General features: G+C 38.1%; 1 protein-coding gene across 2 annotated transcripts in view; it reads right to left on the bottom strand.

Moving 5' to 3' along the window:
• Ndufs4 (NADH:ubiquinone oxidoreductase subunit S4) overlaps positions 1–25,552 on the bottom strand; it is a 100,749-nt gene that overhangs the window by 62,761 nt on the left and 12,436 nt on the right. For both annotated transcript variants that reach the window (XM_037209431.1, XM_028884575.2), the window contains exon 2: positions 4,841–4,919. In XM_037209431.1, coding sequence (XP_037065326.1) covers positions 4,841–4,919 — 79 coding nt within the window. The remainder of the gene's footprint in view (positions 1–4,840; positions 4,920–25,552) is intronic.

The raw sequence follows: 25,552 nt of genomic DNA, 5'->3' as shown, positions 1-25,552 counted from the left end.
ATAATTCATTGTGTTATCTTTAAAATTTTACCCACAAATCATCATGTATTAGTTATACTGATTCATGGAAGTATGCATACATTCCAAATACATATTCCCAACATACTTCATTATTACATTTTTAAAAATCACATTTGTTACTATAAATTCCAAACACATTGAAATAGGATTGAAGCACTACAAAAGCATCAAATTTAATCAGGTCAGCAGCAGAACCAAAGTCTATAAAAATTATAATTTTCAGGATAGCTCAGTCAGTAAAGTTTTTGCCAAGCAAGCAAGAGAACCTCAGTTTGCTCCTCAGCAGCCATGTAAAAATCCAAACATGATGTGTGCTTGTAATTTCGGCAGAGGAAAGGTGGAGGCAGGAGGATTTCTGGGACTTGTACCCAGCTACCAGAGGCAAATTAGCAAAAGAGCTTTCACAAAACAAAGGTGAGCAGCTCCTGAGGCCATGCCTGAGCAGCACACCTGAAGCCACACCTGAGGCTCCCTGCCCACCTCTGGAGCACTTTCCCACACTACAGCCACACACAGGCACATATGTTTACACCCACAGACATCCATACACACACACCAAAAGTGTGTTTTAACTAAAAGAGAATAATAATTTTCACTTAAAAGCTCAAGTTCACCATGGACCACATTCTCTTGAAGTCGGTAGGTTCATTTTGGGAAAATGCCTGCCAAATACTTGTGATCAAATAATACCCACAGTCTGTTGTCTGATGTTATTTCAATTAAAAGTTGTACCATAAAAAGTGGCCAATTACACCTGCAGCAATATTAAAGCATACATGGTTTTTCCTAAGGACAACCACTGTGCTCTGGTGAGTAACAGAAATAAATAGTCTATGATGCTTACTTAAAATTAAAATTTTTAACAAATTCTTCACTGTTTCCTCACATAAACTAGTTCTTGTTTTTCAAACTGTGACCACAAAGAACAGAAGGATTTAATGACCTGAAACACCCCCTTGATTGTTCAGGGTTTTTTCTTTTTTCTTTCTTCTCTTTTTTTCTTTTTTTCGGTTTTTCAAGACAGGGTTTCTCTGTGTAGTTTTGATGCCTGTCCTGGATCTCACTCTGTAGCCCAGGCTGGCCTCGATCTCACAGAGATCCGCCTGGCTCTGCCTCCCAAGTGCTGGGATTAAAGGCGTGTGCCACCACCGCCTGGCGATTTTTTTTCTTTTTATAAATTATTAACACAGTGAGAAGGGCAATTAAAGATGGTATAATTGTGAAATAATTCACTCTGTACACCTTCTAAAGAAGTTTTAGGCACTCCTACAACCATCCTTTAAGAAGGCCTTAATTTAACAGATCCAAAAGCTGGCAGCAAATTCAGTACACAGAGGGCTGACCAGTAGAAGATGGCATGTCCTACATATGATTTGGGAAGACCTCAGAATAACTGACACAAGTTAATTTTTTAAAAAGCTTAAGAAGTGACCTTCATACCCTTTAGGAGAACTGATAGTTTAGAAAAAAGAAACTGTGCTACTGTTATTGTACAGTTCTGTGGATTCTTGTTTATTTCACAAAACAATAAAATATGGGTTTTCACATGAGGATCACCATCTCAATCAAGAATAGTTACATCATTCTCCAAAATTTCCTCATTTGTTTTAGATTTAATTCTTCCTGACCCACATCCAGCCCTGCTAACCACTAATAAATTTCTTATTCCCAGAGTTTTCCAATATCTAGAATATCAAATAAATGGAACTACATAGCATATAGCCTTTGAGGTTGACATAAATGATGCATATATTTTCTGGATATAATTTCCATTAAATACATTTAACAAATATATTTTAACTATCTGTGTCTTAAAATTTTCTTCTTTTTTTCCTTTAAGGCCCATACCTCTTTAAAATTTTTGTTACATTTTAATTCATTTAGTGTGTGTGGGGGGGAATGTTTTTATGTATGCATGCCTTAGGTGATGGTCATAGGACAATTTGTAGGTACTCCTTCTCTCCTTCCAACATATAGAAGCTAGGAATCAAATTCAGATCATCAGATTTGGTAGCAGGCATCTTTATCCACTGAATTATTTTACTAGTCCATCTTACTGGTTTTTGTTTTTGTTGTTGTTTTGTTTTGTTTTCCGAGACAGCGTTTCTCTGTGTAACAGCCTTGACTGTCCTGGAACTCACTCTGTAGACTAGGCTGGCCCTCGAACTCACACTAGGCTGACATTAATTCAGAGATCCATCTACCTCTGCCTCCTGAGTGCTGGGATTAAAGTGGTGGCACCAGGCATAATAAATTGTTTTATATTACTTTATATTATTTATAATAGTGATATTAAAGTGATAGTTTCACATCCTTTAAAATATTCATGGTATTTACATTCTGAAATACTTTTATCATTAATGTTGATATATACATATAACAATCTTTGTTTGCTCAAATGCAAACATAATTGATTCTAAATACTCTCTCTGTGTTTGTGAATGCTCTTCTGAGCCCATGACCTTCTCATTATGTTACTTATTTAGCCTTTCTTCAGAAGCTGTATAAGAACAAGATATGAAAATCTAGCAGTATTTTGTTGCCTATTAGATTATTAAGTGCTATAATAATATAAAATTTATTTAAACATAAAAATAAATAGCTAAAACTCTAATTTAGGGGTTCAGTCATCCATATTAAATATTCCTCCAACTGTGACTATGTGCAGGAACTCAGCTGATTTCTGCTAGAATACTGTACTGGCATTTGACTGACATACTTCAAGAAAAGTAACAATGCTGGGGGGAAATGGATATAGAGCAAAATCCATCAGCAGTACAACTGATTTTGTGGCAGGTTACCGGAAAGCATCACATTAAAGCAGTCTAAATACCTCAATGGTTGTTTAGAGCAGTGGTTCTCAACCTTCCTAACATTGCAACCCTTTCAAACAGTTTCTCATGTTGTGGTGACCCCAACCATAAAATTACTTTTATTGTTATTTCATAACTGTAGTTTTGCTACTGTTATGAACCGTAACGTAAATACCTGATATGTAGGATATCTGTATATGTGACCCCTATGAAACGATTATTTGACCCCCAAAGGATCACGACTGCTGAGTTGAGAACTGCTGGTTTGGAGTAATATATAAATTGGTTGAGTCTTTAAAACAGAAAGACCCAGGAAACACTATTAATAAGTTCTATAAAATGTGAGTAATCAGTAATACTGTAACAACAAGCTAATCTTTTAAATAAGCCAATGAGATTGTCAGAGGCAAATTAAAACACTAGTGCTGTCATTAACTAATGATTAGAATACATGTCATAAGAAAGACTTGTTCCTCTTATACACAACTGCCTTGTTTCTTTTATTCTTGCCTAAACAGTATACTTAATTATGTTTTAAGATGAATAGATGGCGACTGAATAAAGACCTAGGGTTAGTACAAAGCTTCTGGGTAGGGAAGCAAGAACTCTGAATGCAAGAAAAAAGAATAGCAAGTTCCATGTCTACAGAATACTCTATAAACAAATAGTACAAAACAAACCTAGACAGAAAGACAGGAACTAAATCATGCAAGGTCTTGGAAACCATCAGGATTTTAAAGTTAACTGTTAGGGCAATAGGAAACCGCCAAAGGATTATACACAAGAGGTGACAAACCAACATTTAAAAAAAACATTCACTGGTATGGTGGTGCATGCCTTTAATCCCAGCACTCAGGAGGCAGAGGCAGGCAGATCTCTGTGAGACTGAGGCCATCCTGGTCTACAAAGAGATTTCCAGGACAGCCAGTGCTGTTACACAGAGAAACCCTGTCTCAAACACAAACAAAACAAAAAAATCTATTCTGATTATCCTGGGGAAAATGAACCAGAAGGAGAATGAATACATGGGGAGACCAATTATGACATTATTGCAGTAATCTACACGACACTGTCTACACCAATGATAGCAGGGTCAACAGATAGGACTAACAGACATTTGAATAAAAGTCAGTTAGCCTGAGGTCTAAGACATAAATTTCCCAAACTATCTGCTTACTTTTCTATTTATTTATCCATCTATTATCTTCAGTAGTATAAATAGGAATTTCAGAATGGCTTGCTTGGATCGTGCTTATAGGTTCAAAGTTGAGTGATAAAAGATTCCATCATTAGAAAGGGACAGGTGGTCCTGGGTTAGCTCAGTGTAGAAAGCTTGCCTAGGAGGGGGTAATTAAGAGACCCTTCCATTTATATCATAAACCACATAATAAATGAATGCATACTTATTCTACTATTATATATTTGTGCCAGTAGTCTTGAAAACATTACAAACATTGTGCTGTTGCATAATATGAGCCTTTGTATCAAACAGCATCTAAACACCGAGGATATTTTTATTTTATTGACTGATATGAGCCTTTGTATCAAACAACATCTAAACACTGAGAATATTTTTATTTTATTGAGTGATGATTGAAAAATATTATTCTTCATTTGTTGTTAGCTGTAATTTAACTGCTTAGTATGTAGAAATGATATTTATGGGCACACATACAGACAGACAGCGGTAATAACATTGCATGGTTCTAGAAAAACCCAGTATATTTAATTTAGAGAGCACTAGTAAGTATCATATAACTTAAATAGAAATGTAATTTAGAAAATTTAAAAAGAATATTTCAAAATAAGACTTTTAATTACTACTCATCAGCATTTCAAAAATAGAAACCTTTATTTTCTTAGTATATATGTTTGCATATAATATTCAATTTATTTTACTATGAAAATCTTAAGGGTTGTGTATAACTTCCCTAGAACTAGAACACTAAACCGAATCATCTGTGGTACAGAACAACCCACTGGCAGCACGTTGTAGGAGTCCTTACCAGTTTTTCATCAACTGTTATGAGCTGTGTGTCCCGAGTCTGGTCCTGCGCCAGCTTCCATGTGGATGTGCTCAGCAACCTGCAGTGCAAGACCTGGAGTTAGAGAGTGATCTGTGCCATGCCCAGACAGACGCAGACAGACCCACACAAACACGCCACTCTAACAGTTCTGTCTTCTTCCGAATGAAAGGAAAGGAAAGGAAAGAGAGAAGACAGCACAAAAGCCCCTTTTCTGCCCAATTAGTTCTGTCTGCTGAGGTTCTGGCAGACTCTCACTTGACAGTTCACAGCAGGCGGCACTTTCTGTCAGTCTCCAGACTCTCACCAAAAGGGCACCAGTGACAAGTCCTCGACTGCTCTCTCTGAGGGTACAGTGGTTGGTTTGTCAAGACGAGGTGAAAACACGCAAAACAGTATCTATCAACTGTGCTGGAAGGCCGATTCCTAAATGATGGCATCAGGAAAGGGGGGGCTCGGTTATACGAACAATTTCTTCATTTCACTCTCAATCGAAGTAAAAATTATTTGTATGATTACTTTAACTACTGTTGTTAGTCTAGTCCACCATCTTTTTTACAATACTGAAAAAGGCCTGAATATTGAAACAGAACTATTAAGTTGGAAGTACTTGGGCACAAAATCCATCCCTTTCATGAACTCTTCTTCCTTTGACATAGGTTATTTTGCAAAAAAAAAAAGTACCAATGTAAATGCTTTCCCGCAGACACAGAATTTCAGCTCATTTGAGAAAACACCTATGTGAAGAATTGCTAACCTTATGATAATATTGTCTTTTAATAAACTCTCACACTGCTCTCTAATGTGGCTGGACCACCTTGCATTCATACTAACCATAGTGAGGCTTTCTTTCTTTTCTACTCTTGCTGGTATTTGACTACGGTCATTGTTTTGGCTATTAGCCATTCTTATAGGTGTGCAGTGCTCTCACTGCTGTTAGCACCTTGCCCCACATTTAAATGGGCTATTTTAATTTGTTTATTTATTATTACTGTGCGCGCGTGTATAGGGTGGTACACGAGCCAAGACATGCATGTAAAAGTCAGAGAACAACTTGATGGACTTGGCTATCTTTTACCTTTACTGTAACTCCTTTGGTGAGGAGTCAGCAGTACTTTTTTAAAAAATTTCTGCAAATAACTGAATATCACTTTATAAACATTAGAGTTAGGCTAGTAATTTCAAGACCAGAAATGACCCGTTGTGTATGGAATAAAATTCCTAATCTTACACAAATCTCTAAGGAATTAATTAACCCTTAGCCTTTTTTATTAGAACCCATTGTGTTTGTTTCCAACTTGTTACAGATTGCAGTAACCTAAATTCATATTAAATCAGAAAGTGTTTAGTTCCATGTTAAACCACAGGAAAATATTACTGAGATTCTAATAGAAATGATAAAGTAATAATATATGTTTCTCCACATCATATATCATCTTGGACCTGAAGTGTGTTGATATGTTAATCACTCTCAATTAATGATCTTAAACTTTCTCAAGAATTCAAGTATAGAAATTTTAAATTGTCTTCAGCATACTGTATTCTCTAGAAAGAAGCAATAATCAATTATTCATGAGAAAATTAAGGATAACAGGATTAAAGAGGACAGCAAAACAGCTCAACGAGTCTGAAGATGCCCAATTCCTGGGAACCACACAGTAGAAGAAGAAAGTCAATCCCTACCCGTTGTCCTCTGACCTTCATTACACAACCTTAGCTGGTACATGTTTGTGTCTCAAAATTATCAAGACACCATTTTAATATTCTGGGGAAATACACAGAATAGAATAAAAGGAAAAATAACGATCCTACACACACTTTAAGTTCAAAGGAAATAACAGTGAAAATATTTCATTTGTAATCTCTTCATCAAAGCTAATTTACCTTATAATTCAGTAATTTCTATAATTAGGTACTTAATACTAACTTAAACTGTCAGCTGGTCAAATCAATAAAATGTAAATATCTTCTGCTCATAGGTGTCCCTTCTCCAATTCCTATGAACAGGAAAAACTTGAGATAGGAACTAATAGTATATATATTACACTACAAAGACTATCACAAGATCTAAATTCAACAATCTAAGCATCTACCATAGGAAAACCAGAGGGAAAAAAGAACCATATAAACCTGACATGAAAAGAAGGAAAGGGGGGCATGCAGGGTGGAGAGATGGTTTAGTAGTTAGAGGACTCAGGTTTGGTTCTGAACACCCACAGGGCTATAACTTAGTTTGAGGGGATCTACTATCCTCTTCTGCCCTCAGGGACACCAAGCATACACGGTACACATACACAAGCAAAGGGTAGCCCTTATTCATGTTGCTCTGAACAACATTTCCAACATGAAAACTTTCATCAGATTTTTGTAGTTAACAAACAGTAAGTTATGAATCAAGACATTTTTCAAATACATTGATGGAAACATCAGGTAAGATGGGTTTCAACAAATGGAGAAATCTCTACTATAGGTTTCAAATACTATCTTGTAATATTCTCAACTTTTGAACTGGTAGAAGCCAGTGGCCTGTTAATATAGTCCAAAAAGTTTTACCTTATAGTCACAAGAATGTAAGTCAGACATAGGGCTGGGCAATGAATGGATCTTAGAGACCAAAGATAAGCCAGGATAATTTAGTTCTAAACTTTCAAACCTTCTTTCTAGTCTATAAAATATTGAAGTCTTAGCCAGCTAGCCTTGTAGAATCTTTTTTTAAAGAAAACATTTTCAGAGTCTAGAGAAAGATGGCTCAGTGTAAGAGCACTTATTTTTCTTGCAGAGGACCTGGGTTCAGTTCTCAGAACCCACATCACAGCTCACTCTATCTGCTGTAACTCCAGTTTCATTGGATCTGACGCCCTCTTCTGGGCTCCTCAGACATTGCACACAGTGGTACACATTCATGAAGGCAAAACACTCATACACATGAAATAAATCCGTAAAAATTTTAAAATATTTTGATAATGTGTATATGTGTGGGTCTGTGTGTGGGTGTGTGCATCTGTGTACTAGTAACCCCTCTAGGATTATCCTGGAGCAGGAGTTATAAGCAGCTGTGAACTGCTCATCATAGGTGCTGGGAATCTTTAGGTCCTCTGGAAAAGCAGTACATGCTACCCTTTGTATAACCTTTAACATAGTTATGGCTTTTTTTTTTTTTTTCTGGCACATCAGTTAACAAAACATATACAAAAGCACTACAACTAAGATCACTTCTAGGGCTGAGAGATGCTCAGGGAGAGCACTGGCTCTTCAAAGGTCTGAGTTCAATCCAGCAACACATGGTGTCACAGCATTTATAGTGGAATCTGATGCTCTTCACATAAAGAATGCAGATAGAGCACTCATACACATAAAATAAATAAATAAAGTCTTTTAAAAAAAAAAGATCACTTCTAATGGTAAGTAACTATAAGCTTTCCCTTTAAGAGCAGAAAAAAGACAAGACTATTTCCTCTAGCCATGCATAGTCAGTAATACACTGCAAGTTCAAGTTAATGTACTAAGTACAGGAGATGAAAATCACTGAGACTGGTGGCACATAACTTCAATCACAGGACTTGGGAGGTAGAGGCAGGCAGGCAAAGGCCAGTCTGGTCTACATAGGGAGTTTCAGGTCATCCAGTGTTACAAATAAATAAATGGATACATAGATAGATAAGCAACACATGAGCAAATAAATAAATAAAGAAGAAGAAAGAAAGAAGGAAAGAAAACTAAGTATATTAGACAAGAATAAAATGGTCTTTGCCAATGGCATCATAGTCTATCTGAGCCTAAACAAAAACACAAGGAATCACTGAATGGTCTCCTAGAAGTACTTAATGATTACAATAGGAAGGTTACACAATACAATATTAATATACCAAAGTCAACTGCTTTCCTAGCTACCATCAATAAGCAACTGGAATGTGATATTAAAAACAATTGTACATGTCAACACAACAATATAGTCATGCTATAAAATAGCATTTTATCAACAAATCGTGTGGTTTCCATAGGATCACAGCCTCCAGTGGCATCACAGGTGTCTCAGTTCACCAAAGTACACTCGATGACGTCTGTCCAATGAAGAAATCATCCATGCATTTCTCAGAATTTATTCCCACAGTTAAGTAATATACAACTGTAAATATTTAGATGAAGAGCTAACTGTGTATAAGATCTTTATAAGCAAAACTAGAAAACTGCAGTGAAAAAAGACATAAGATATCTAAATAATGAAGGTATGTTTTATACATGGTATTGTTAAAACATCAGTTCTTTCCAAATTATGCTATAGATGTAATAGTCTCTATCAAAATTCCAGTTACTTTTCAGACATTAATAAACTAACCCTGACTTTCATATTCAAAGACAAAAGATCCAAACTGCCAATACAATGCTGAAGGAAAATTAACAAGGTCAGAAGACTGATACTTCCTGATTATGGAACTTAAAACATGACTGCACGTGGCAATGGATAAACAAAAGATAAGTGAATCAACGTAACACAACTAATGGCCCAGAAAGAGATTATTTAAATATACTCAACTGACCTTTGAAAAGGAGCAAAGGCAATGTAATAACATGGGGAAAAATCTATATAGTGATCTTAATACTGCATCTGTCGGCCTGTCATGTCTGTGCGGGCATGTGGCAGCCAGAGGTTGGCAACATCGAGTCTCTTCTATCGCTCTCCACTTCATTATTTGAGAAAGGATCTCAATGAACCTGAAGTCCACAAATCAGCTGGACTCGGAGGCCAGCAATCTGGAGGTCTGCCTTCCTGTGCCTCCACTCAGTTACAGGCTCATGCTGTCACACCTGACCTTCTCCATATGAGTTCTGGGGATCTGAACCTGGGTCCTTGTACTTGTGCCCTAAGTACTGTACCCACTGAGTCTTCTTCCTATATTCCATATACTGACCTTAAACCTTTCACCAAAATTATCTGAAATAGACCAAAGGGTCTAATGTTAAGAAGCAAAAACTGCCAAGATTCTTCTAGGTGCTCTTGTGGCAGGCACTGAGTTTGTAACTTCCAAAAATGATTCATGAGACATAAAAATGGGTCAATTATAATTCATTAAAATGAAAGCTACTGTACTATAAAAATACACTGTTTTTAAAAATCAAAAGAAAAGCTACAGACTAAGAGACTGTATTTGCAAAACATCTGTAGCATGAATCTTAAAATGTCTTATTAATAAAAACAAACCCAGGAGCCAGGTATTGAGGTGAATGCTGGAAGATCAGAGAAGCAGAACAAGCCACAGCCACCTCACCTTGCCAGTTCCTCAGCTGATCCTGTTTCCTCAGACTGGAAGCCTCTGATCCTCATCCAAATGGATCTCAGCTGAACTGCGCTGCTCAAAAGCCTAAAAGCTTAACCAGTTAAAAGCTTCTAGTTTCTGGTCCTCACGCCTTATATACCTTTCTGCCATCACTCCCTGGGATTAAAGACTCACTTTCTGGGATTACAGGCGTGAGCCACCATGCTTGGCTATATCCTTGAACACACAGAGATCCAGGTAGATCTCTGCCTCTGGAATGTTAGGATTAAAGGCGTGTGCTACCACTGTCTATCCTCTATGTTTAATATTGTGACTGTTCTGTTCTCTGACCCCAGATAAGTTTATTAGTGTGCACAATATTTCAGGGACACAATACCACAGCAAACATCTATCTCGATAAAAAAGTCACATCTGTCATACACAGGCATCTCATAAAACAACCTAATTAAGAACTAGCCAAAAGATGTTATCAGACACCTCATCAAGCAGACACACAATGGGGGCAGAGTGATGCATGTTCTAATCCCCAGATCTTGAGAGGCAGAGGCAGGAAGGCTGCTATGAGTTCAAGCCAGCATGATCTGCATACCCAGTTGCAGACCAACCAGGACTACATAGTAGGATCCTATAGTCTCAAACAACAATACAACCACAATAACAATCAGATGATAATCAGCACATATGAAAAGGCGGTCCACATTGTGTGTCATTTGGCAATTGCAAATTAAAATTAAAACAATAGTGAGATAGATGGAACCATCGATCTACTAGAATAGCTAAATTCACCAGCCTGGTCTATGTAGTACGGTCCAGGACAGCCAGGGCTATGTAGAGAGATCCTATCTCAACGAAACAATACAATACAAAACAAAAAACAGCTAAATTTCAAAACACTGATCACACTAAATGCTGGCAAGGATGAGAAGACCAGGAAGTCTCATTCGTCACCGGACTACAAAAAGGTACAGCCACTTTGGATGCATGTGTGACAGCTTCTTATAAAGCTAACACAAGAACAACTATGTGTCTGAGCTACAAGCTTAATGTCTACACAAAAACATGCAAAAATATTCGGGAAAACAAAAGTAAACAAGCAAAAAACCTTTAAGATACGACTGTCAAGGCTAGGTTTGAAGGACCACCCCTTTAATCCAGCATTCAAGAGGCAGAGGCAGGCAAATCTCAGTGAGTTTGAAACCAACTTGGTCTATATCTAGAGTGCCAAGACAGATATGCTAAATAGTGAGACCATATCTCAAAATTAAAAACAAACACAAAACAAATAAAACAAAAAACCTATTCCATGCCCATCACAGAAGTATTATTACCAAAACAAAGAGAAAGCAACATGAATTGGCAAGGGTATGGAGAAATTTGTTCTCTGCAACCCCAGGGAAAGGAGTGCAGCCCCCTCCAAACGTTAAGATAAAGTTACTGCAGTATCCAACAACTCCATTTCAGAAGATAGCCAAAGACACTTAGAACAGGGATTCAAAGACATGCTTGCACACTCAACAAGTGTAACAGCACTAACTACAAATAGCCAAAAGGTGGAAACAATTCCAGAATCTATTGACAGGTAGTGGACAAACACAATGTGCTGAATATACACACAACAGAAGATTTACTCCAAGGAAGCTGGTTCTGGCAGATAATACAAAACTGATGGACCTTGACGTCACTGTGGGAAGTGAAATAAAGCACTTGCAAAAGAAACGTGTGTTTCAAGAAGCATCAAAACACTTAGGCTGTAGATGGGTAGCTGCCAGAGGCTGGAAGGTTGAGAAGAAATATCAGATAATGGGTCAGAGTTTCCACTGGGATTATGAAAAGTTCCGAACAGTATAGTGTTGACAGTGGCAGTTGTCACAATAATGTAAACGTACAGGATGCTAACTTACACTTGAAACAAATAGAAGAGTTTATTTTACATATGAATATTTTATCACAATGAAAACCTGAGAGACCAGCCACCGTAGTGCATGTCTGAAGCCCCCAGCACTTGGAAGGCTGAGAAAAAGAGAATGGTGTATTCAAAGCCAGCTGGAGCTACACAATTAAAACCCTGTCCAAAAGAAAGAGTATAGTTAGTGAGAACTGTTGAGCCCTAGTTTATCCTGATAAAGAGAAAGGCTCACTAGAGGTTTCCAAAGTTGTAGACTTGTAACTTTGCCTAGAGAATGTCTCTTCACATATGCATGTAGAAATACTATGTCTGTATATATTAACCACTCAGCTCACAAAAGTTTAGAAGTCCAGATTGAGCTGCTGAACTTCACAATAATTATTCATTTGTACTGCATTATGTAGCAAATTTTCCAAAATTATACACTTTTTAAAAAAATTATACATTTTAGAAACTTCTAGTGTCTGTGTAACAAAATATGGTCATGCTTTTTGTGACCATATGTCCCACCAATTGCCACCCTTACTATTTTTTAGACCTTGGGCTAGCATCAGTGTTCAACACACATTCTGCACAGAAATAGTTGCTAATGTTGAATCTTTCTTTACTTCATCGATTTGTATTCTAAGCAAACCTGTGAGGGCAATTATTCTTCCAATCCACTTACAAGAACTTGAAGGACAAAACAGAAGGGAAAGTCAGTCTAGGAGAGCAGTGAGTGCTCTAGTCTACTGGACATTTTAAGTTACCTACTTCACTTTTTGGCAGCAAAAAATTTAAAAAAAAATTCATTATTAAACATAAAAATTTTATTTGTAACAGAAACAAAATTAACCGATTTGTAATGTATTTGTTTTTTGTTGCCACATAAAAATAGAGAAATATTTATTCTTTAGAATATTCTAAACACACTTCAAAGATAGGGGAAGCAAGCCTTCACAAGAGACTTCCTTGCAAGGAGGGAAACCAGGCCTAAGGTGACAAAGACCATCAGAACACTGAACAGACTCCACAAGTTGATATCATAACTGCTAATGATATGAACTGGTAAAGTTATGATATCAACTTGGTAAAGCATGGCTAAAAATCCTATAATACATTTGTATTGAAGACTCTAATAAGAAAATTTTCATGAACTTCCTTTGCCATAAAATTGAAAGCAATTTTCTTTTACCTACTAACCACAAATAGGTAACTAGTTCTCTTAAAATACTAAAAAGTTGGAGCTTTTATGAAGAATTTTTAAAAACTTAGACTTTATTGTAAATTACCTTGAGATAATTATCTTTGTAAAATCTTTTTGCCTTTTTTTTTAAATACCAGACAAAGGACCTATTTTACAATCCCTTCCAGGAGCTAGCAATTGGAAGAGTCTTTGATGTTACAATAGTCACATAGACACCTTGTTCAATAATCAACTTCACAGCTTCTTCATATGCAGGCTGCATGCTATAATCTTATTTTGCAGGGGAATTACAGTGAATATAGGATTTGACACTGACTACTTTTCATTTGTGTGGGAAGGGTGTGTACATGTGTGTGGGTGTGCTAGCACTGTGTGGATATGTGGAGGGCCAGAGGTTGTTAGGTTAGACCCTTTCTGAGGCGGGGTCTCTGCTGGGATCTTGCAGCTTCAGTTAGACTGGCTGACTGGACAATATCTCAGGATATCCACCCCTCAGCCCAGATTACAGACACATGTCAAAAGGGATGGATGGGACATGGGTGCTGGGGATCGGAACTCAGGCCCGCATGTCTGCATGGCAAGCACCTTACTCACTGAGTCATCTGAAGCCTTTGCATAGTTTTTCAGTATCTTGGCAACCTCTAAGAATTCCTTGTGTCAGCTGTTAACTAGAAGCTTTCCCATCATGCTGATTCGATAACTTGGCTTGAGCATCTTTTGGGGGAGGCCCCAGGCTGCTGATTTTTTTAAAGGATTTTTTATTTTATGTGTTTGTGTTTATCTGCATGCATGTATATGTACCATGTTTATACCTGATGGCCGAGGAGGCCAGACAACTGTTAGCCACCAAGTGGGTGCGGGTGCTGGCACCCGAACCTAAGTCCTCTGCACGAGCAGTAAGTGCTCTTAATCTCTGAGCCATGTCTCCAGCCCTGCCGGCTGCTCATTTTTGAACAGAAGCTAATGAAGTTCTAAATTATGACATCCTTTGGTTGAAGCATTAATAAAAAGTTACCATTTTCAAAAGTTATTTATATTTCTTTATTATGCAGAGGAATAAAATAATGTCCCTTGTCTTCTAGAATCGTCCAAGTTCTTTAGATATTTTTTAAGTCTGTATCACTAAATAGGAAAATATTTGCTAAGAGATGTATGAATTCCATTTGAAGGAGTTCACTCAGAGCATTCACAAATTCTAGCACATTTTCCTGCCAATCATGTCCTATAGTCTAAAAGTCCCTTCAGTATTTCTTTATCTACTTTAGAATTTCATTTGGCATTGTTTTTAAAAGTCAAATTCCTAGCAGAGGAAGCAGGGGCTGTCCCCATGCTTTGGTCGGTTCTTGGGAACCTACTCCTCATACTGGGTTGCCTTGCCCAGCCTTAACAAAAGGGGAGGAGCTCAGTGCTACCTCAACTTGATATGCCATGCTTTGTTGATACCCATGGGAGGCCTGCCCCTTTCTGAACAGAAACAGGAGTGGGTTGTGGGTGTGCAGCAGAGGGGATATAGGGGAAAGGAATGAGAGGAGAGGAATAAGGGAAACTGTGGTCGGGATGTAAAATAAATGAATAAATTTAATAAACTTTAAAAAATTATATTGTACAGCAGAAAAAAACTTTTTTTTTCAAAATGAAGAACTGGCATCAAATTTTTGTTGTAAAACTGGTCTAGGCTTTATGGTGGTAGTAGATAGGACTGTGTTTCTAAAAACTTCCAGTATACTGTCTCCAAGTTCACTGAGGCCACTTGGACACATAAAAGCAGAATAGCCATTGTCTTCAGGTAGCCTATTGATCTTTAATTATTTTATCTGTATTTCATTTGAACTATTAAATATTTGTTACAGATGTCAATTTTCCTTGTTATACAAGGGCTTGCTTTAGTTTCAAGTATCACAATCCTAGGACTCACAACCGGTAACTCAATAGCCTTTCATGGTGTGCTGCCTAGTTTTTTTGTTGTTAACTTGACACAAGCTAAGGTCTTTTGAGAGGAGGGAACCTCAATTGAGAAAATGGCTAGTTGTGGTGGTCCATCAGCATGCTGATAGGATTTGCTGAAGGAGATGGAAGCAGGAGGATCTCTGTGAGTTCAAGGCCAGCCTGGTCTATATAGCAAGCTCCTGAACAGCCAGGGAGACCTGTCTCAACAAACAAATGCCTCTATAAGACTGGCCTGTAGGCGAACCTGTGAGACATTTCTTTTTTTTCTTTTTTTTTTTTTTTTTTTTTTTGAGACAGGGTTTCTCTGTGTAGTTTTGGTGCCGGTCCTGGATCTCACTCTGTAGACCAGGCTGGCCTCGAACTCACAGAGATCCTCCTGCCTCTGTCTTCTGAGTGCTGGGACTAAAGGCCTGCGCCACCCCTGCCAGGCAGACATTTTTTGATTAATGATTGGTGAGGAGGGGCCTAGCCCATTGTAGGTGGTGCTACCCCCACAGGTGGTCCTGGGGTATATAAAGAAGCAGGCAGGCTGACAGCCATCCTGCCTCCAGATTCCTGCCCCGAGTGACTGCTGTAACTTCTCTCAGTGTAATCTGAAACAAACCCTTTCTTCTCCAAGCTGCTTTTGGTCGTGGTGTTGTATCATAGCAACAGAAGCCTTACCTAAGATACTCGGTGCTTGCATCAATCCTTACCAGAACCTTTCAAACATGCAGGAGAGCAGCAACATGGCCTTCCACTGCCATCATGTTTAACTGCTTTAGGTTCACAATGAACAAGATTACAATTAAAATCACACTTCATTTTACCAAGGAAACAAAGTGTTTTCTTCTTTACAACTCTCTGAATGGCAGGGGTGTGCTGAAGGCTGTCACTTGGCTGAGTGGCCAGGCCATGCAGCTGCAAGGCTGTGAGCTCATGCCAATGGTCATGGGTCCACCTCAGGAGAAGGAGGCACTAGAGCAGCAATAGAGGTAACCACACACTCCACAGAGCTACCCAGCATCAAGATCTCTAACTCAGAACTGAGGATCGTGCCCTTACCTAGAAGAACACCACCCTAGACTTGATCTCTAGCAGTTGGGGCTTAGGGGTGTACCTTTATTCAGTCTAAAAAGGATTCTTAACATCTTTTACCAAAATATACTAATCAACCATGAATGCTTCTGTATATTCCTCATAAAGGCTTGGTCATTAGGGCTGTGCAATAATATTACATTTCTCCCAAGCATCTGGTGAGATTGTACTGCCTTACATCTTCAAAGTTAGTTACAGCACATGATTTATGTTAACCAGAGAAATGTAAGAGAAAGCGACAATATCTATAAGTTTTAAGTCTACACATGACTGCCTTGGCTCTTTTTCCTGTCATAGTAATCAAAGGTGGTTAGTGTATGTCCACTACACTAATAATAAGGACATATGGAATAAAATTCCTAGATGCCCCATAAGAGACATACAGTATAAAAAAGAAATAAATCTTTATTAATTTGAAGTCACAGATCCTGACGCCTATAGCTTGAGAAGCAACTGTCTGTTGATAATACTTCTCTAGGGAATGCCACATGAGAACTCGAGTTGCATGGTATCTGCGATACACTCACTGACTGTCTGAAGTTCAGTGTGGTATTTTGAGAGTTTACTATTTTCAAGTGAATCAAGATGTCACATTTTACAAAGCTACATTCTGGTCTTAAGGGCAGCATAATTTATTTTCTTACGTCTTCTAAGCTCAAAAGACAACCAAAGCCATTAGATGATTGTTTCACAAAAAGTCTAAAGCTATGGTTACAGCTTGCAGAGTTCACCTGATAAATTAAGAGCTACCTAAGCCTATGCATTTGTCTGCAACTTTAAGTATTCCCACTTGCTGCATATTTTTGTTGTTGTTGTTGTTGCTTCAGTTAAGGAATCTTTGGGTTTAGAACATCTCTGTATCTTCAATAAAAACCACGGAAACCATGTTTGGATCATAAATATATTGACAACAAACAGACGACAGCAAATATGCTGAAATGATAAACACTTTTTGAACTCATTACATTACCTTTTGGGGCAACATTAAATTATCAGCAACATTACATCAAAAATAAAGCTAGTTAGTGGGGGCTGTTTATTTACTCTTTAGATCAAAGGGGAAGTTCTTTTGATCAGCAAAATCTTGCATTTTGAATAAACCAATTTCAAAAATTGATAAAACTATATATGTTTTAAAAAATACCATCAATTTCCTGTCTTCATGAAACAAACTGGGAAACCATCATGTGGTGACTAGGACTTAAGAGTTAGTCAGACCCATGCTAGAATTCCAGATCTGCCACTTAACAGCAATATGATCTTGAAAAAATTCCTACCAAGGCTGCACTTCAATTTCCTCCTCTGTAAAAATAAGGTTAATAATAGCTCACAGAGTTACTTGTAGAATGAACTAGCATGTTAAGTAATTGCATGTAATGCCTGGCATAGAGAAACAAATGCTCCTTTCTTTCCCTCTAGTAACAAGCAGGGCCACCCCAAGAGGAAAGGCAACCCTACATACCAAGGATCTTTTCCAAACTCTGCTTCAATAAACGTGGACAACCGACTCTCCTCTGTGTCCTCGCATCAACCACAGGTGTGACCACATCCACTGCTCTGGCTCCATCTTCATTCCTTTCCCCTGGACTAGTGCAACAATCCCTTAATCCACCTCCTGTCCCCAATCTCTGTCAAAGTATCTTTCCACCTAATCAAGCAATTATACTCAATCACTCTTGGCTTAAAATTCATCATTAATTTACCTTTTCTCCCCTCCTACCTTTACATAGTCCACTCCATGGGGTTACAGGTGTGCACCCAATTTTCTGCAGTGCTGCGGGGTGAAACCCAGAACCCCTGCATCCTAGCAAGCACTGTACCAGGTGAGCTATAGCCTCAGCCTTATAACTTGTCTGTTTCGAGACAGGGTTTCTCTGTGTAGTTTTGGTGCTGGTCCTGGATCCTGCTCTGTAGACCAGGCTGGTCTCGAACTCACAGAGATCCGCCTGGCTCTGCCTCCTGGGTGGGGGGATTAAAGGTGTGGCATAACTTGCCTTTTAAAGTAGAGATGGCATAGCAAGACATTTCTAATTACTTCAAATGGTTTAAGTAAAAAGAATATGTAGATGTGGGGTGAGTGAGTGGGTGAGTGAGTCAGCTGCTCTGTTTGACAGTCTTGCTAAGTGGCTATGTAGCCTGGTTGGCCTCAAACTTACACTCCATCCCCTATCCTTCTAACAGTTAGAGTTACAGGTATGTGCTGCCACCACTAGTTTATAAACATTTCTCTCATCTATATGCATATGTGGGTAAAATAAGGAAGAGTGGAAGGGGCTAGGTGTCGTGGCTCACACCTTTAATCCCAGCACTCAGGTGAGTTCGAGGCTAGCCTGGTCTACATAGTAAGTTTCAGGGCTAAATAGAGAAACCTTGTCTCAAAAGACAAAAAAAAAAGGGGGGGGGGGAACAATAGCAAAATATTAACATCATTAAATTTAAATATAGACTGTTTGTAGATATATTTTACTAAAACTTTTTCTGTATATAAAAATTTTAATAGCAGTAACACAAAGCAAAATGAAAATTAGAATTATATGCCCCATTTTCAGAAAAAGGGAAAAGAATAAGAAAGTATTTTCTTGAAAATGTATAAATAAGCTCCAAGCATTAAGAAACTCCTAACGTGGGGAGGGCAGAGATGGCTCAGTGATTACGAGCCGAGGACTCAGGTTCAATTCTCAGCACCCATATAGTGGCTCACATCTGAAACTAGTTCCAAGGGATCTGATGACTTCTTCGGACCTCCATGGGTACCAGGCATACATTCATGGGCATAATTGCACACAAAACACTTGTACATATAAAAACAAAAACTTTTAAACTATACTCTAACAATGGATATTTACCCTCTTCAGAAATAACTATTCATAGCTATGAAGTTCAAATATCATTCACTGAAACACACCAAAAGATTTTTTTCACTGGTATAAATCAAGACTGAAATGAATACTACTTGAAATATATATTGTTAGGTAGAAACTACCTAGGCATCACTAAACAAAGTTTTAAAATTTAGCAAGCTCCACAGCCTATGTGTAGCCAACATTTACGGTTCTTTGGACAAAGAAGGAAATTCTCCTTTGGGAAAGATACTGTCCTCTGACTTGCCTTTGAACCGTTCTTCACAAAGATCACTTCCACCTCACTACACGGTGACCACTTGTGTCTTTAGAATGCTACTATCCATCCACTTTCCTGAGCCACAGTATCAGAGGGCTCATGGAACTACCGAGAAGGCTAAATAAGATGTAAATAACAACAAGTTAGAACAATTTTTGACATATTCTAAGCAAAATTATAAGTAATAATTATTATGACTGTATTTGGGAAACAAAAGCTGCTAGATTTACAAATAAATTCCACTTAGGGAGTTTTAAATGTTTTATGAGCTTAATCCCTAAAGTTCATGCCAACTCTAAGTCACAGGTTCATTTTTAAGTTCATATTAAAAAGAAATCAAGGACTAAGTAATAAATTACATAACTAGAGGTAAACACATGATAAACACTGAAAATATTCTGTACTAATCAGCAAAGCAGGTCCATTTGGAATACATTGTATGTTTTTATATAATGCATGTCTATAAACTTGATGGACCCACAATGTGTTTAAACTTAAAATTCAATAGAATATTAAAACAAAAAGCACACAATGTAATGTATACTTAATGGCCTCAGCAGTGTAAGACAACAAAATATATATGCATAAAGAACTAATGACAATATAAAAATAAATTACAATACAAACACACGAAAGCTCATAGTGGTTAGCTTAATGAAGAAAATCACTTGCTTGGTATTCAATTTATAGTTTTACAGACTTTTGTGCCATGTAAAAAACACTCAATAATCACAGTAAGATACATCCAAATCCAGACCATAAAACTACAAACCAATACTCTTCAATGAGGTCATTAAAACTCCCACTGACTCGCTCAGTAAGTTACTTAACTAAAAGCCTAAGTCGATGCCTTTTTAATAAGAAGCACTGTCAGAACTGTATATGCAACTTGATTCTAATCACAAATTCATTCTTATCTATATGAAAACAGCACTTTTCCATTGATTTTTTTCATAATATTCCATTTTTTTTAAATTCACCCTAAGAAGTTGTTTTTAACTTTAAAATGGTGTTAGTCATGTTGACAAATATCCATGTGATAAAATACACTGGGGTTATGAGTGTGGAGTTCAGGGTTAGAACCCATGCCTAGCAAGTACAAGGCCCTGCATTTCATCTTTTAACACCAAAAAGCAAAAAGAAAATGACCAAAGTGAGACAAACAATATGTTTTGAAGAGAAATGTGAAAGATCTGGCAAGTTAATACTAAAGTTAATACACCTATCAAAAATCCTGTTGCACTCTGAAGATCATAAATCCCAAAGGACAGGCACGGTAGCACCTGCCAGTAACCCCAGCACACGAGAGGCTGAGGCAAGAGGATCTCCAGCTATACAACAAGTTCAAGGCCAGTCATGGCTACTTACTTGCAAAACCCTATTTTTAAAAAATGTATGTTGAGGTGGTAATTCCTACTCAATTATCCAACATTTATTGAAACATCTACAATGTTTTACACAAAAATGTTAGACCCAGAAGTTAGCCTTCAAATTTTTAGTTACTGGAAAAAAACAAAACAAAACAAAAAAAACAGCTGAATGATGATGACGCACACCTTTAATCCCAGCACTCAGGAGGCAGAGGCAGGCTGATCTCTCTGAGAGTTTTGAGGACAGCCTGGTGTACAGTGAATTCCAGGACAGCCAGGTCTACACAGAGAAACCCTGCCTCAAACAAACAAACAAACAAAATACCATATACACTAGTTTCACTATCACGGGTTTAGATGCTCCCAGGATTTTCTATGATGCAGATACAGACAAGGTGCTTTCTAGGAGGGTGGGTGCATACATACTGGAGCATGGTGCTCAGTAGGGTGAAGTGAAGGTGGTTTTGTTTTCACTGTGGATCCAATGCCCCCAAACAGACAATTTAAAAACATTGAACATCTTTCTTTAGGTCACTCCAACACTTAGCACCTACTACAAGTGAAACAGTCACAGAGATATTGGCAACACTACCCACAATTTTTTAATGTACATATGATACCACATTTTCCATGAAACTGTAAATGAATAGCTATGAATTTTCTGTCTTCCCAGATATGTCCACTGATGCTTTTTACTCTTCCTCTTCTCAAATTCTTTCCCATAAACTAACACAGTAAAATGTAGCAATACCTATGAAATTCATATATACTGTACATCCTAGGATATTTTACTTTTCAACTGGTAGTGTGGCTAAAATAAATACAAATGAACAAATTCAACTGAATAAAATTATGTGACCTGCTTAATGTGGTCTAGAACAAAAGAATTTACAAATGTTCGACCTTGAAATTCAAATTTTATTCTGTAGATTGAGTCGTCTGCTGTTCTAAAGTCTACACAATACAGCTATACAAGCTATTCATCGTAAAAAACAAAATACTACTTCACTATTAAAACTCCAAATTTCCAGCCGGGCAATGGTGGCACACGCCTTTGATCCCAGCACTCGGGAGGCAGAGGCAGGCGGATCTCTGTGAGTTCGAGGCCAGCCTGGTCTCCAAATCGAGTTCCAGGAAAGGCGCAAAGCTACACAGAGAAACCCTGTCTCGAAAATCAAAAAAAACAACAACAACAAAAAAAAAAAACCCTCCAAATTTCCAATATTTTCACTTTCATGAAAAAATTATCCTGTAAAAATCCAAATCCTAAAAAAAGCTTTCTGACAGAATTCTACTTAACATGTTATTAGTAAATACTACCTTAAGTCTACAATTACTGGATGCACTGGCAAATACCTACAACTCCAGCACTTGGGGGCGAAGGCAGGAGGATCACAGCAAGTCCTAGGCCAAGCTGGGCTACATGCTGACCAGCAATCACAACAGAGCAGACAGTGTCTTCAAAAGAGAAAGAGAATGCCTGCAATATAATTATTCAATAGTATATAAAAGGCAAGAAGGACTATTAAACTAAACATTTTAATCTTTTTTCCAGCAATCTATGCTATTACTATTCATAACGGTTATATTTAAGAATCCAAAGGTCTATAAGAATACTAAAATAAGGGCTGTAGAAATGGTTCAGCAATTAAAAGCACTTGTTGCTCTTACAGAGGACCAGGTTCAGTTCTCAAGCACCCACATGCAGCTCACAACCATCCATGACTCAAATTCCAGAGAATCTGATGCCCTCCTCTGACCTCTGTTGGCACCAGGCACACATGTAGTATACATACATATATGCAGGCAAGAAGTGCACACACATGAAATAAAATAAATATATCTTTTTATTCTTGTTGTTGTCTTGTTTTTTGAGATGATTTCTCTGGTTGCCCTGGAACTCAACCAGGCTGGCCTTGAACTCACAGAGATCTGCCTGCCTCTGCCTCCCAAATGCTGGAACTAAAGACAAGTGCCATCAGAGCTATTAATAAATATATCTTAAAGGAAAAAAAATAACCAAAATGTTATCCTGCTGATTGGAAAGACGGCTGGGCAATATTTTTTAAATGTCTACACTATTCCATAATCTCATGACTCCACAGATATACTCTGAAAACACACAATAACAAACTAGTTGTAGAACCAATGATCTCAAAGTCTAGAGGGATACAGACAGGAAACAGACTATTACAGTAGGCACAGGAAGACAGAGAATCTCTAATCCAATCATCTGAAATTCAAAACGCTCCAAACTTTGAAACTATTTGAACACCAGCATGATATCACAAATGGAAAGCTCCACACTATGATGGTTATGCATGTAAGAAACAAAGTGAATTTTGTATTAGACTAGGTCCTATCCCCAAGATATCTCATTATATACATGCAAATATTTCTAAAAAGGGTTTTCAACTATTTCAAAATAAAAAGAATCTGCCCATAAACTCCTCAGATAAGAATGTCTAACCTGTTCTGAGAACCGGGGCACTCGAGTAGAGAGCTCTAAAACTACACAGATTGGCACTTACTCCGAACTTCTGAGCTTAAAGTGGTAACTGAACTGCCACCTAAGGAGGAACAGGAGTTCTGTGAGCAAATGGTGTTGGGGTAGGGCAGGACAGAAGCACAGAAGCTTCAGAGGAGTTTATGAAGAAGGAAAGAAACAGTATAGAAAGACAAGTTAATTACAGCAGAGAGAAGAACTATGGGATGATAGGTAACTCAGAGTCGCCAAAGCAGTGTTAAGGTATGGCTGGAGACTGGGCCAGGAGGAAGCTGTTAAAAATACAGATGCTCCTGGAGATGGTTGCATTTGCCTATAACCCCAGCACACTGGAGGCTAAGGCCAGAACTTTGAGAGTTTGAGGCCAGCGTGGGCTACATAAAAAATTTGGACCAATCTGGGCTAAATAACCAGTTCCTACTTTAAGAAAAGGAGAAGGGGTTAATGTCCAGGAATGAATAGAAGACGGGAGCAGAGAACACAAAGGATTCCATAACACACTGAGAAGTTTGAACTCTTCTTGGATGTAACATGAAGTACAAATGTGCACATCAAATGCAGACTGGGGGAAGCTGAATGAGAGTTTCTTAGAATCATAGGAAAATGGGAGCTAACTAAGAGAAAAATCAACATAGAATTTAGTGAGTAGGAGCTGGAGAAATGGCTCCAACAGTAAGAGTTAAGGGTGTGTGTTATTCCTAATGACATAAATTCAATCCCTGGGACCCAAATGATGGAAGGAAAGAACTGACTTTTGCGAGTGGTCCTCTGACCTTGATACACGTACTATGGCATGAGTGCGTACACACCCACACATGCACACAAATACATGTAATTTTTAAAACATACTGTAAGAAGTTACTGACTAATAAATGAGGCCTAACAGAAATGAGACAGGAATGAGACAAGTTCCTAGCCTAGAGACCATCCAGGATCTGATGACAGTAATTAGGAAGGAAAGGCAGAGAGGGACAAGGATATGATGTCATCAATACTGTTCCAACTCCAGTAAGATCAAGATGTCATGTAAGGTCCTGAAATCAGATGTGTCTAGAATTCTAGGAAGACAAAGAATTGCAAGGGAAGTAGAGAAAAGGTTCTACAATCTGTTAGGTATGGACTAAAGTCTCTGGCAAAACTTCAAAGTTATGGCTGTGAAGTCTTTACCGAGGAGCTTCTAATGGAGACCCACATTCCCACAAGTCACTGTTTCTCTGGTGAAGTACTAAATGGTCATTAAATAGATTACTGTGATTACTGTGTACCTGTCTTGAAAGTATCTTTAGTTGCCCCTGTGAATTGAACTTCTTGAGGTTTCGTGTAAATGAACTATACACTCAGTCTTCAGTGTAAGCAGATGGTAGAAAGTCATGGTAGCGGACATGCCACCATACTCATAAACACACAAAAACTGGTTACCTGCATGGGGCCTGACAAGACTAGGCCCATAGACATTCAGTTATAGAGGGAAGAATGGACTCATGAGGCCTGTCCAAAGAAGCTCATACAGTCTAGGGCTGCTGGGAGAAAAGAAGCCATTGCCTTCAGTGAAATAATCACTGGTGAGTTGCCCTGGTTAAACCCAGTGGATCTGAAAGCAAAAACAAAGACATGAAAGTAGGTAGAGACCAGGGGATGAACAATGGAAGGGGTGGGAAGAGGATAAAAGAGTCAAGTGACTGTGGCTCGAATGTATTATACACAAGTATGAAACTGTTAAAGAATAAATAATGACATTTGAAAGTCATGGTAGAGGGCTTGAGATAGAGCTCAGTGGAAGAGCACTAGCCTGTCATGCACAAGGCATTGTAGCTTTCAATACCTAGTAATGATCAGACATGATCAGGCAGGTCAAAGAAAAACTGGTTATTCTCACCAACAACTGCCCAGTTTTAAGAAAATCTGAATCTACTACTATGCCACGCTGGCCAAAACTGATGTCTATCCCTATAGTGGCAATGATACTAAGTGGGGCTCAGCATTCGGGAAACACTACTGAGTAAGCACACTAATGATCATCAACATCGGTGATTCTGATATCATCAGATGCATGCCAGAGAATGGTGAAAGTCAACCAGCAAAATTTCTCTTCAATAAAACTTGTCAGAGCTTGTCTTAAAACAAAACAAATAACAAAACCAAAACAAAACCACTCATTTTGAAGTCTGGTATGGTGATGTTCATCTTTAATTCCAGCATTCGGGAGGAAGAGGCAGACAGATCTCAGTTGAGTTCCAGACCAGCCAGGGCTACACAATGAGACACTGTCTCAAACAAACACACACACACACACACACACACACACA

The sequence above is a fragment of the Peromyscus leucopus genome, chromosome 11 (assembly GCF_004664715.2).
Source record: "Peromyscus leucopus breed LL Stock chromosome 11, UCI_PerLeu_2.1, whole genome shotgun sequence".
In the NCBI taxonomy this organism is placed as follows: Eukaryota; Metazoa; Chordata; class Mammalia; order Rodentia; family Cricetidae; genus Peromyscus; species Peromyscus leucopus.
This window is presented reverse-complemented; position numbering and strand designations above follow the sequence as displayed.